Consider the following 13,739-nt stretch of genomic DNA (forward strand, 5'->3'; position numbering starts at 1 on the left):
ACACTTGAGTTCTGGCTCACAGAAAGTGGAGGGACCTCAATGAGCAGGGGAGTCAGAAAATCCACGCCTCGTGATTAACGAGCACATGTTAAGGTACAGGCTTTGCTGTAGGGCCAAGCCAAAACAAGAGAGACGAGCCTCAAGTAAACTCAGAGGACCAAAAGGGCTCACCTCTGATAATACAGCAGTGTGACATACCATGCACATCTAGCATACAATGATAATGTAAATTTATAAAGGCAAAAAAGGAACAAAGTGAAGATGGAGTGTAGAAAAGGGAAAATTTCAGGAGAGAGATTTAGAATGAAATGGCAATTCGTGAACTGAGACCTAGACCAGCCTGAACGTGTATCTCACTGAACCATGCGAACAGATGATTAGAAATGGCGGAAGAGGATAAGAATCATGGCAAACTTACGCACTCATTGAGTCAGCTAGGAAAAAATTGAACTGCATCTTTAAAGTATGTAAATAAAAAGAATACAGAAAAAATTGTCTGGAAACCTATATCCAGCAAAAATAGTCTTCAAAATGTAGAGTTAATCAATGACATTTGCAGATTTAAAAGGAAAAGCACAATGAGATAAGTTGTGCCTAGAAAATCTATAAAAAAAGAAATGCTAGAGGAAGTTATTCCATAGGAAGAGGCCGCAGGAATATAGGCTACAGAAAATGATAGCAATTTGAATCTGAGATCTATAGGAAAACATAAATACTTAATGATAAGTAAATATAAAATACAGTCATTTCTTGTCTTAATTTTACAACTATTTTAAAACAAAAATTGTGGTATTGCATCTTGTGGCTTATAACATGCACAGAAATAAATGTGTGGCAGTGATGGTGTCCTGTGTGGAGAGTGGCTCCTCATACCATGGACAGCACAGAAAGAGCTGAACTTGGACTGTCGTGTGATGAGGACCCTCATGGCACATATGTGGCCATGGAGATGCTCAGTAAGGCTGCTCATGGTAACTTCTAGAGCAGTCAAACACTGGCACTAGAAAGTGGAGCCAAAAAGCAAGTAGAGGTTAACAAACAGAATGTGTAACAAGCAATTTCTTCCAAAAGAAGGAAGAACATAGGAAATGAAAAGAAGGAGAAATGAAATAATAGAGAACAAATAGCAAAATGGTAGATTTAACTTCACCATATTAATGATTGCATTAAACAGAACAATTAAACAATTAAACATTTAATTACAAATAAACATTCAATTGAAAAGTCACAGGTTGTTCAGCAGGACAGAGAAGTAAGATCACTAAGAGAATATTTACAACAAACAGGTTTTATACAAAATACAAGCAAATTAAAAAGAAAAGGATAAAATTATTGTGTGCTTAGGATTTCTAAATAAGCTAATGAGGCTATATCAATATCAGATATAAAGCAGGATTCAAGAAAAGTCACATGACCAAAATGATTATAAATTAACAGAAGAGTAAGGAAGACATAGCAATCTGAAGTATGTACAAATCTCCTATGGAGTTTCAGAATATATAAAGCAAAAACAGAAGTAAAAAGGGAAATCAAAACATATACAACCATTGTGGGTGATTTGAACACCCATCTCCAAGAAGCTGCTAAAACAGGTAGCAACTGTTATGCAGAATACAGAAGCTATAAATGATACTTTCAAATAAACATAGGTGTTTCTTGAACAACATACCTAAGCAGTGTAGAATTCACAGTTAAGTGTCCAATACTTATGGAAAGGGATGCTGGGAATAGGTGCATATGTTTGTCAAAATTTAAATTTTACACTGAAAATAAATGTATTTCCCTACATGTAAATATTCTCTCAAAAATCAAAAGACATCCTGCATTTGACTGATTATCGCTGACATTTGCCAGATGGCATTAGGGTACCATGAGTGACGGTTTGTGGTCACAAAGCAATAAGATGTGGAGAACAGAAGTACAATCTGGAAAACCCCATCTTTAAAAGAAAACATTGGTGCTTTGCCTCTTAGCCTTGACAAATACCAGCAAGACACCAAGACATTCAAGAAAGAACAAAAGGAGCCCTCAGGGAATTCCACCTCCTGCCCAGCACCAGCCTGTGGGCGAGGCTGACTGATGTGCTGTCCCCATGCAGGCTGTGGAGCCTGGGGAAGAGGCAGGAGCCCTCTCCGGGGAGCCTGCTTGGGTCTAGAAGGACTACCAAGCAGGGTGTAAGCTGGGAGTGTTCCCAGCACATCCCTTGTGTTGGGGTGTTGCTGCAGGACTGTATTCTTTGTCTACTTTCCTTTCAATTTCATGATAAACTAGAATAAAAGAAACCTCAAATCTAGGTACTTTCATTTAATTTATGAGAAGCTCTCTGTGGTCTAATAGAGCAAGTTCTTAAATCTCCATTTTCCCCATTTAACAAGAGTGTGTGTCCGTGTTACATGAGGAATTTCTATAGGAAATGACTTTAGTGATGTCGCTGGGGCAGACACCCACCACCCTTTATGAGAAACCGCCCTATCAATACTTTATTCGAGGAATTTAGTAATCAGAAGCCCTGCATAGGCTGCTGCTCTCTAATAAATTATCGTATATGGGAGGGGGTAGAGGGAACATTGTTTTCTTAATATCATCTGAAAAAAATGCAGAATATTAATTTGCTGACTTACCCAACTAAAAGTTCTTGCTGAGCTCCCACATGATAAATCAGAGAGAAAGATCCAACTAAACAGGCCAAGTCAGTTCTCAAATGAAAACTGATACCCACAGCAGCATCTACCATCATCTTCTCTGCCAGTAAAACATGTGTTTCCTGTTATGCAGGGCCAGCCCTAACATACAGGGTTTGACATTTGGTAGGTACCCAATAAATTCTGAATACATCAATGTCAGTTACACTAAATAAAGTGATTTTGTGAATCATATTGCATTGAGCACTTGCCAATAATCACTTGCCTTTTTAAAATCCAGCAAGCAGAGCTTGGCTTTTTCTCCAAATTGCCACTTGCACTGTGTGTTGGCATCATATAACTCTCCTGGCAGCTTCTCAGGGTACTTGTATTCCTTTATCGGCTTTGGCTGGTCAGCAAGGCATACAGCTTGGGTAGTGCTGAAACAGAGGAGATGGGTGGATGGTGATGGCCAAAAGGGTGACCAAAGGATGGACTGTCAACTGTACCTCCTCTCACACAATTGTGCAATCTGTTTTGCACAGAAGGAAAGGAAATTTTTCTCCTGTGGTCCATTGTATCATTTATCCTGATCATATTTAAATACAGCAGCACACATCTCTGAGATTGTTCATAATAAATCTTACCTTTTCCAAGAAGGCAATTTGTTCTTTGTTAGATTTCTCAAACTTATCAGGGGGAAAGGTGAAACTGAATAATTAGAACCAGATGTTCAATGTGAGAAGTTCCTATAACAGAAAACTTTTATGTACACTTCTTGCCAGAAACCATCAAAAGATGGAACGAGGCATTGTAAAAGTCAAAATGCAATTAGACTATATCAGGCTGGAATTTTCTTCCTTCCTTCCTCCCTCCCTTAACTTTTAGGCAGGCGGGTCAATCTGTACAATACCTAAGACTTTCCAGAGGACCTTCAGGGAGCAATGCATTTCCACCAGTAGTGGTCTATGTTCAGGCTGGTTTCTGCCTGTACTGCCCAGTCCAGAAGGGGCTAATTCTAGTGAAGTTCACCAGGAGATGGCTAAGGGCCCACCAATGATCTCTTCCTCCACAAATGGAGCATTACATTCCCTTCCAGGATGGTTTTGGAATAATTTGTGTATTTGGGGATGGTATTTGAAAGTTTCCATGATTGCAAGTAGCAACTAAATTCTTCCTATAAATTTCAACCCGACTCTAGTAAAAAAAACTATAAGCAAAATTCAAGCAAGTTATTTGGCAGATACACAAACTGATTCCAAAGCAGGTGAAGAGGCTAAGTACACAGAATACTTCACAAGGCATTGAAGGAGAGCAAAGTTGAAGAGCTGACACTATCCAACATCAAGACTTACTGTGAAGCCACAGCACCAGGAAAATGCGGAGATGGGGAAAGAACACACAAGCAGATCAGTGAGTGCCCAAAACAGACCCACACACATATGTTCGCCTGATCTGTGTCCTAGGAGGAAGGCAAGAGAAGGAAGAAGGGACAAGCTTTCCATAAATGATGTCAGGACAACTGGACATCTACATGCAGGGAAAAAATCTACACACACGAGAGGGCCCACATTACTTGATTTCAAGATTTATGAAGAAGCTACAGTAAATACATCATTCTTACTTTGGAAAAAGGATAGACAAACAGATCAACACAACAGAATGGAGAGTCCAGAAATAGAGCAGCACTACATGGTCAGTTGTTTTTCAAATCTAATTGAAAAAAAAGGAAGTCCGTCCTTTTCATTAGAAGATACTGAAAAAATTGGAGTAGCTTATGAAAAAAGAAGCTTGGTTCATACCTCATGCCACATAGCAAAATTAACTAAAATTAGCCTCAATATAAAATGAAAAAAAACCTATATAACTACAAAAACCTAGACCTTACACCCTTCACAAAAATTGGATCATAGACTTAATATAAAGTGTAAAATTATAAGACCACTGGAAATAAAATAGGAAAAAATCTAGATGGCCTTGGGAGTGGCGAAGACCTGTTAAGATTTAAACTGGAGGCACATTAAGTGGAAGAAATGATTGATAAGCTAGACTTCATTAAAATCAAAACTTCTGTGGAAGACCCTGTCAAGGAAAGAAGACAAGCACAGACTAGGAGAAAATACTTGCAAAAGACATACCTGATAATGGATGGTTATAACATATGCAAATAACACTTAAAATTCAACAATAAGAAAGCAAGACAAGCCAGGCACAGCAGTGCACTCCTATAATACCAGGAACTTGGGGGGCTGAGGCAGGAGGATTGCGAGTTCAAAGCCAGCTTCAGCAAAAAAGAGGTGCTAAGCAAGTCAGTGAGACCCTGTCTCTAAATAAAATACAAAACAAGGCGGGGGATGTGGCTCAGTGGTCAAGTGCCCCTGAGTTCAATCCCTCATACCCCTCACCCTGACAAAAAAAAGAAAACAAAACAAAACAAGAACTCAGTCTAAGAAGGAGAAAAGCTCTGAACAGATACTTTGTTAAAGAATATATGCAGATGACATGCATATAAAAGATGCTCAATATGGGTGATTAGGGAATTACTAATTAAACTCATGAGGCACCCCTGCACACCTACTCAGATGGCTGGAATCCAGAACACTGACGGCATCAGGTGCTGATGAGCCTGTGAAGCCACTGGAACTCTCATCCACTGCTTGTGGGAATGCAGAATGGGGACCAAGGGAAAGTCACTCAACCAGTTACAAACCATCTCCCACAACATCCGTTTGGACAAAATTAATTTTGACTTTGTTGCATGCACTACACCAAATGTCCAGTGGCCTCCATGTGACATGCAAAGCAATATGTCTTGGGGTTTACTTGAAAAAATATATCTAAGACTTTGGAAAGAGCAAAGATGTTCCCCCAGCAGTGTACAGAAAGCACCAACCCCAAAGCAAAAATATGGATAATTCAGACTCCAGTAAGAAAATGAAAACCACTGCCTATCAAAAGACAACACTGAAAGAGCAAGTGGAAAGTCACAGAGTGAGAGATGCTTATGTTCTATGTGTTCTGGAATGGATCAAAATGTTCATGGGACGTGTAAAGAGCTTCCATCAAGAGAAAAGGAAAAGAAGGCCTCAGTTATTTAAATGCTCAAGAGATTGAACATGCACTTTACCAAAGAGGTTGTTCAAGTGGCCATTAGACATGTTAGAAAGGTATTTGTCCTCATTAATCCCCACCTTAAATTGCCAGTGCACACCCAACGAAATGACTAAAATGAGAAGCATCCACACCACATGTGGCAAAGATCAGGAGCACATTAATGTATTGCTATTTTCTGAAGAACTTGAGATGGTTCGGTGCTATCACATCATTTTCCAAGTAAGAAGAGCAAGCTTCTGGCAGGACACATTATTTGCTAAGGTGGAGGAACCCCAGGGAGGCAGACTGCTCAGTGCATCAGGTCTACCCTGCCTTCTCACCATGCATGGGCATGGCTGTGCATGCTCTCCAGCCTCAGAGATGCCTGGGCTCTGCAGAAACTAGGACCAGCTGTGACTGGCTTGCCTTCCTGAAGGTGAACTTCATACAGCAGAGCAAGATGAGCACTAAGTCTGCAGCTCCCATCACCTGCAAGCTGAGCACTGAGCATGCTGCTCCCGTCACCTGCAAGCTGAGCACTGAGTGTGCAACTCCCATCACCTGCGACAGTGTGCTTGGGGGTATGTGGGTCAAGGCACACTTTCTGATCCAAGGTGGCAATGTGGGTGAGCAGGCGATCCCTGCATTGCTCAGGCTTCCAGGACCCTGAGATGGTTGCCTTTCTCACGTGTCGAGCACACTGATTTATGTTGGAGGGAAGCCGTATTTGCTGATCTCTACAGTGTGATTCAATATTTTTAAAAGTAAACTGAAAAGCGTCCATGTTGTCATGAAATGTGAAATAACCAGCTAAAATTTCCCTTTGCCACAGACGTCCCAGCTGCAGACATGAGCAATTGTGATGATTTTGTGTCTGTTAACAGGAAATGACATAGGACTTCACTGAGTGGGCTGATAAATTTATTCCAAATAAGTTTCTGCCCTCAGGCTGCACTCCAATGGAGCCAGATTGAGCTGACAGCTTCAGGCCAGTTGGGTTCCCTCCTTTTGTATTTTTTCCCTCTTTCCAATGTTAGATGTTAGTAAAAGAGAGCAGATTCTCATTCACTGTAGGGAACCTGTGTACAACAATTGATCTTTTCCTATTAAAGATGCCTAGTTTAAAAAGTACGAATATTTTCTGAAACTTTAAAGGCTACTGACAAATACCTTGGTGTAGTGAGTGTTGTGTGGACTACCTTAAGTGGATTGGCTCTGATGAAGTGTTTAGTCAACTGCACAGGCAGCTGACTCTCAAGACACCTTGCAAGGGGCCCCAGTCTGGCAAGCACACCTGGGCTGCCTGCACAGGAGGCTGAGCAGGCAGAGACTGCCAAAGGCACAGATGACATGGCTGGTGCAAGAGCTCATACCTTAAAAACTTGTGCAGGTACTGGCGGCTGCAGGGTGACCAGGAGAAGACTCCATTGCGTCCCGCCAGCGTGGGGGACATGATGTTGCCCTCCGACTTTTTGCACACGTTCCCTTCTCCATCATGGACCATGCCAAAGCTAAGGGGTGGGGGGTGAGGGGGGGGGGGAGAGAGAGAGAGAGAGAGAGAGAGAGAGAGAGAGAGAGAGAAATGGCTATTTCAGAACCTAGTACATTTTTAAGTATCAAATGTGCTCCAATAACTCCAAGTCTAGACCGTGAATCCTGCCACGAGCTTTAAGCAAGGCAGGCCAAGGCAGAAACCAATATGGCCTGGGCATGCTCAGCCGTATGAAGAAGGGGCCATTCATTGGATTGATTGAAAGCATGAATCAGCATCAAATCAGAGCATGTGCCCAGGTGCCTGCTGAGGGCAAAGACTTTAATTATAAAAAGGAGCATTTCAAGCAGGTGTGAAGGACAGTTCATTTATGATAAAGCAAACTATCTGATCTATCTTGCTTCCTTCTCTCTGCACTCTGTTCACTGGGACTTTCAAAATTTCCAAGGACATTAGAAATGCAAACAACAGGCTCCCAGCCAGGAATTACTGACCTGGAGAAGAGAGACCCAGGTATTTGAGATTACCAAACAAGCTGCCCCAGGTGTGTCTGATGGTTAATGCAACTAGAGAATGACTGGCCACCGGCTGCTCTTGATAACAGGGCTCACACCCCATCTCCACAGCCACCCCGTGAGTCTCCTTCTCTAAGGCCACTCTGCAGGGCTGTGGCAGCTGGGCAGTGCATGACCCCTTGGCCCAAGTGTCTCCTCCCTTGGGAGGGTCATCTCCCCAAGAACTCAGAAGGGCGAATATGGCTGGGTTCATCATGGACTGTTTGAAGCTGCTCCTATTACTCTTGAGTGAGAACCAGACCAGGTTTGGGTTCCAGCCTGGCATCGTGCGTGGGCGCAGCCCAAGCTGCAGTGCGGAGTGAAGACCTGAGTTTGGACACCAGCAGTGGAACCCTCGCAAGACTGAAGTGTGTCCGAGGAGATCTGGCAGGCGAGTGTGGCCGAATTCCTGCAAACCCCCGACCAGTTCTAAGGGTGAAGTGGATGTGTCCATGTCAGCCTCCACCCATTCTCTGAAGCTCTATTAAAGGCAATTAATCAGGGCCAAGGAGGCCCCATGGCAGAGGAAATGTGTCATGGCTGTGGAAAGGAGCTGGGCTGAAATCCCAGCCAGGGGGCGGCTGGGGAGTCAGCATGGAGAGGAAATGCCACCCCACCCTGCCCTGGCTGGCCCTCCACCTTGTGAAGAAGATGCAGCGTGGTCCAGCAGCTGCCTAGACACATCCACTCCACTGCTCCATGACTGCCTACGTTTCTAAGGAACTGGAAGTGCCAATGTCCAGGTCTGGGGACACCTTAGTTCAAGCCTTTTCATTAAAGGCATTTCCCACGATTCTAACATCAAGTCCAAACTCTGCAGTGCATTAGAGATCTGAGAAACACTGCAAGACGTGGTTGCCCACGTTCACCCTGGAGGCTTCTGAAGCAGCAGGTTGGGGGGTCAGGATGGGGCATGTGGCTGGATTCCTACTCACCCCAGGGAGTCCGATGCCCACCCAGCATCACCATTTCATAAGCTGTGTTGCCCCTCAGGATTCCATGCACAGACCTGGTAAATGCTGGTGTGTCAGCATGACAATACCACAGCACTCATATTTAATACTCACCTTAGTGAAGTCATGGAAGACTGAACAGGACACATCCGGAAGATAAGGTTGGCATTTGGCAACCAAGAAAAATAATTGGTACTCAAGGTGTACATATCAGAAAATTTAATTTGCTCCCGTATGTGAGAACACTTCATTTAAATGGTCTTCACTCCATACATTAAAATAATAAATCAGATTTCTTTCCTTCATCCTTTACCAGTTTATCAGTTTTGAAGAACTGAGATCCCTCTCATTCGTGCCCCAGGCCCCACTGCCAGTGGCTCCAGGGCTCACAGCAGGCTGCCCATGTTTGGGGACCAAAAAGAAATAGTCTTTCCAGCTGTAGCACTAACTCTAATGCCCTGGAACTGACCCACCTGCAAATTAGATTGGATTTGAGCGTTGTATTCAATGTTGGGTACAATGTTTTCACAAAGCTTTCTTGAATGACTTAATTATTGTCGGCAGTTATGTCTGGATTTCTAGTGATAGACCCAGGATGAACGGTCACGCGTGGCAGGGTCTCAACTACTTCAGCTGTTCAGAGAGCACAGCCGGCCAGTGGGACGTCCTTCAGAGGAGCAGCGCTTGGTGTCATCTGGTGGTCACTCCACCCTCGACGTGGCCATGGTGCCCTCGGGGAGTCCTGGTGTGGGCACCGTGAGCAGCACAGCTCATCCTCAAGGGAGTAGGAGGCTGAGAGGAGAGGGCTGCCTGGGAGACCATGGGCTGGGGGCTGGGGACCTTGCCAGGGTCTTGTCTCTGTTGTGCACAAGCTGTCTGATACCAGGCAAATTATTAGCCCCCTGGGCTTCAGAGTCCTCATATACCAAATCATAAAGTCTTCTTCGTAACTGTACCGATGCCCGAAAAATGTGTACTTCACAAAGGAAAATTCAGAACTGCTGTCCCTTGTCCTGATTCAAATATGGTCTTGGTCACGTGCCTGAACCTGTGGAAGTCACTCGTGCACACATGGCATATATATGTTTATGTCTGTGTCAGGCAGCCAACGGACTTCCGACACTTTATGGACAGAGAAGCAAGAACTCCCAAGAGGAACAGCAATAATGAAATTGGTAAGAGTCGAAGCTCTGGTCTGCCTGGGTTCCGCAGGGAGCAGTCTGAACATCACCAGACCAGACTATGGAGCAGAGACCAGCTAGTTCCAGTATTCTATAGGTCCTTGGAGTCACTGAGCACCTCTCTGTCCCAGGGGAAGGGGCTCAGGCTGATGGCAGATTATGGCCACAAACAGGTGGGATGCCCATCACCACCAAACACCTCAGTGGCATCTGACATTACTAGAGAGTGCGACTGAGCTGCACCATAGCATCACCCAACAGTGGGGTTGCCTACCCATGCCACTTCTTCCAAGAAGTCCTCTCTGACTGTCCCTGTGTGGCCTCTTGCAATGCCAGCTCTCTTTACTCCACCCCTTACTTGACACATCGGCCATGGGTTGCTTTTTCAGACTCCTACATGATGCCCTTTGGCAGGGTGCAGATTGTGCTCAGTGAGTGGGTGAGTAGATGGAGGGAAGGACAGGCCTGAAGGACCACGCATCCCTCTCAGCACAGTGAGCACGCTATGGTGGTGTCTTCCTGAAATGGAAGCACAGCATAACTATCGAAGCCAACTCTGTAGAATGGAAATGTCCTGTTCAGACAGGACACGTGGGAGGAGCTCCAGCCTCTTGGTCTGCAGATGGGAAGCCTAGTAAGAGCTGATGGGTGACGCTGAGAGGCGTGATAGTGACAGGGGGCAGATGGAAGTGAGTGGTGGGAATATGAAGTTAAGGGAATGATTCTACAGACAAGGCCCGTGGCGCTGAGCCCCACATGGTTTCACTCCTAAAAAGCAACTTACCTGCAGCCCTGCCGGTTTAGTTGGCAGGATGCTACGTTCCTCAGCAAACTACCTGCTATCTGCAGGAGAAACACAGGCCCTGAAATACCAGCAAGAGGGACACAAGTGACCCTGAGCGGGGGCTCTTTCACAGCCCCTTTATGTCCCTGGAACTCAGGGAGCTAAAGACGACTCTCCCAACCATAAAATCTGTAAGAACAGTTTCCAGTGAGAACCAATCAGGAAAGTGACCTAGAGATGTCATGGCAGTGGGGACTTGAAAGTCTGACGTCATCCTTCTGTCAGTCTAAACAGGACTCTTTGGAAATTTCCCTAGGACTCCCAATAAAACTGGAGGACAGAAGAGGCATACTGTCCCTCCCCTTTCTGAGAGGACCCTCTCTCCCTTGAGAGTGTCCCCTTTCCCTTTTCCTATCCCTTCAATAAACTTGTGCCTGTTACTCTGAGTGACATGCCTGAAATCCTTCTACTTGATTGCAAGATTTGGGGTTTGGAGTGGGATTTTTAGGCTGCCTCACTTTTCTGGAAGGCCTTAGTCCTGAAATGATAGAGTCTGGAATCTGTGCCCTGCCAATCCAATGGCACGACTTCCCTTATCAAAGGGACTAGTCCACGGGACTCATGCAGATGATGCACTTTCAACACGTGCAGTTCTGCCCTCCGTGCAGCCGTGCCGATTCTTCAACACCACTTCCAGCAAACCGCATGTCCTGCTTAAAGAGATTTCATAGAACGAGGAAACTCCTCGAGACACGATCACTCCAGCAATCCTGCGCGCTGCACTGGAGCCGAGTTCACATCTGGACTCTGGCTCTGGTCTCTCTAGACCACCTGTTCCTGACAATTTCTATTGTTGGGTCAATTCCCCAGCGTGAAGGGCAAGTGGGTTGGGGATGAAAACTGAAGAGCTTAGAAGAAACTGGATGACCATGAACTATAACCCTTCCTTGGGTTAAAGTTGAGAGCGTGGTGCCTGGGAATAGGAAGCACTCCTCACCCAGATAAGGTGCTCCGAGCGAGAGCAGAACCCAAGAAGAGGTTGTCTCTTCTGAATCAGGACGCTCACGTGTCTCCCATAAAAACGTCCTAACAGATGCAGAATTACTTTTTAATCCTCGACATGTGGAATTTGAATTTGACTCTCCTTGGAGCTCATTGCCAAAGGTGTGATAAAGGCACACTGTTTATGTTGTGGCGTCTGATCCCTCCTCGAATCTGTAATTCCTTCTTCAAGAAACAGAATAATAAATAAGTGAGCGGAATAAATGTGCTTGTCTTCGATTCAATTAAGGTGAGACGTGTGAAGTTCTGTCACTGGTGACATTTGCTGGGGCCTTTCTCATTGAGAGCTGTCACGCCTAACAGCTGGCTTGAAATGTTCACCCTCCATTTGCCCCTGGCTCACATCTGGCTCATTCACCCCCTGTTCCACCCCCATGCACTTGCTGGATGCTCAACCTGGACCCCTCAGTGGGGGAAAGCAGTGTAAGGGATTGTCCTACATGGTTCCTGCAGTTTGAGCTTCTGTGAAAGTGCTCCACAAATTTCACGATAGGTGCCCCTCCAAAACAGGTCTTGCCATTATGGTTGCTACTGGGATGGTGACTGTGGCCCTTCATTTTGGCACTGAGCCATGCCAAACGCACACCTTTCCTATTTCCTCAGCACGAACAGGAGCTGTTTCGTTGATGACCCTGGCTCTTCAGAGCTCCTGTTCTCTCTTCTGCAGTGTCCTCGAGACGGCAGCGTCTGGGGGCTATTCTCTCAGGCTTCGCCATCCACAGGGACAGCCCTTCCTTCACACCACCTAGAATCCCACTTTCAAGCCAGTGGATGTTTATCTCATTTTAAGGACATCCTTCAGCCATCGAGCCCATGCTGAGTGAGGGAAGGAAATATTAATAAGTGGCCAACTCTAATCCTTGCTGACCTCAGGGTGGAGAACCCGCAGGACACATCCTGCTGCACTTGGGTCAGCTTCACCTCCTCAGCAGCCAGGGCAGCCGGCACCCATATCTCAGCTGCTTATCGAAAGCTGACGAGCTCAGTCCCTGGTGACTTAAATATTTCTTGCCTTGATAGTTTAATTAAATTCAGGTACGGTTCAGAGGACAGCAAGATTCTCATGTCGTTACAATAATGAATGTTTTTGAAGTTTTAACTTGAGCAGACTATTAAAAATACAATTATGATTTAACCAAAAGCCTTATAGAGTGTAGGTGTAATTTTCTAGGCAATGGAATCGTCAATCATTACCTCTAATGGTGAAGGGGTCAGTAATGGGATATGGGGCTCCATTTTCAGGTCATCAGTTCACACAGAGTCAAAGCCACAGGGCCGGGTGGAATTCCACTGGACAATGGCCAAGCATGTATGTGCATAAATGTGCACACACATGCACACACACACAGGTGCCTGGATGGGTCTGGGTGGCATGAGTCTGTGACCTAGTCCATTTTTCAACACAGGATGGAGAAGTCAGGTTTGCAAAAACAAATCCAAACACCTTTCCTTTTACTGGTAAAACAGGTTGAAAGTAAAAATATATATATTTAATAGAAAAATTGGAATGTCTAGAACATTTTCTAGGCTAAATTCCAAGTACAATTTTAATACACAAAACACTACCTCCATCACCACTGCTGGCCTGCGTGTTCATCGGGACACCTGTAGGAAGTCCATGGCTGCCTGCGCTGCAAGGGGGACCCTTCAAACCCTTTGAATGCCAGCTCCATGAAGTGAATCAGCTTACAGAAATATCAGACCAAAAAACCTTACCTGAGACTAAACATTTCCACAAGTACTGCTAGACTTTTATTTTTTCATTTTACAGGGTAAGCGTAAAGTTTTCACGTCCAAAGAAGATGCCAGCATCACACTGTCCTTGTTGAGAGCTGCTGGCCCAGGATCCTGTCCAGCTAGGCAATGTATTACTGACTCATTTCAAAACAAGCCCAACACTGAAGTCAGGCATCTAAGGACAGCATTTTATAATTGACATCTCACTGTCTACATATGAATTCCCTTTAGAGACTTGATTTAATGCCCTCGTAACCCTACC

The 13,739-nt window shown here is 44.9% G+C and overlaps 1 protein-coding gene across 6 annotated transcripts in view; it reads right to left on the reverse strand.

Annotated features, from left to right (window-relative positions):
- ADAMTS16 (ADAM metallopeptidase with thrombospondin type 1 motif 16) overlaps positions 1-13,739 on the reverse strand; it is a 137,110-nt gene that overhangs the window by 80,788 nt on the left and 42,583 nt on the right. For 4 of the 6 annotated variants that reach the window (XM_079144919.1, XM_079144920.1, XM_079144918.1 and 1 more), the window contains 2 exons: positions 7,088-7,225; positions 2,908-3,061 (listed from right to left, as the gene is read on the reverse strand). In XM_079144919.1, coding sequence (XP_079001045.1) covers positions 2,908-3,061; positions 7,088-7,225 — 292 coding nt within the window. Of the gene's footprint in view, positions 1-2,907; positions 3,062-3,268; positions 6,784-7,087; positions 7,226-13,739 lie in introns of those variants that run through there. The other 2 variants (XM_079144923.1, XM_079144921.1) reach the window with 2 other exon arrangements.

The sequence above is a fragment of the Sciurus vulgaris genome, assembly GCF_902686455.1.
Source record: "Sciurus vulgaris genome assembly, chromosome: 6".
Lineage (NCBI taxonomy): Eukaryota > Metazoa > Chordata > Mammalia > Rodentia > Sciuridae > Sciurus > Sciurus vulgaris.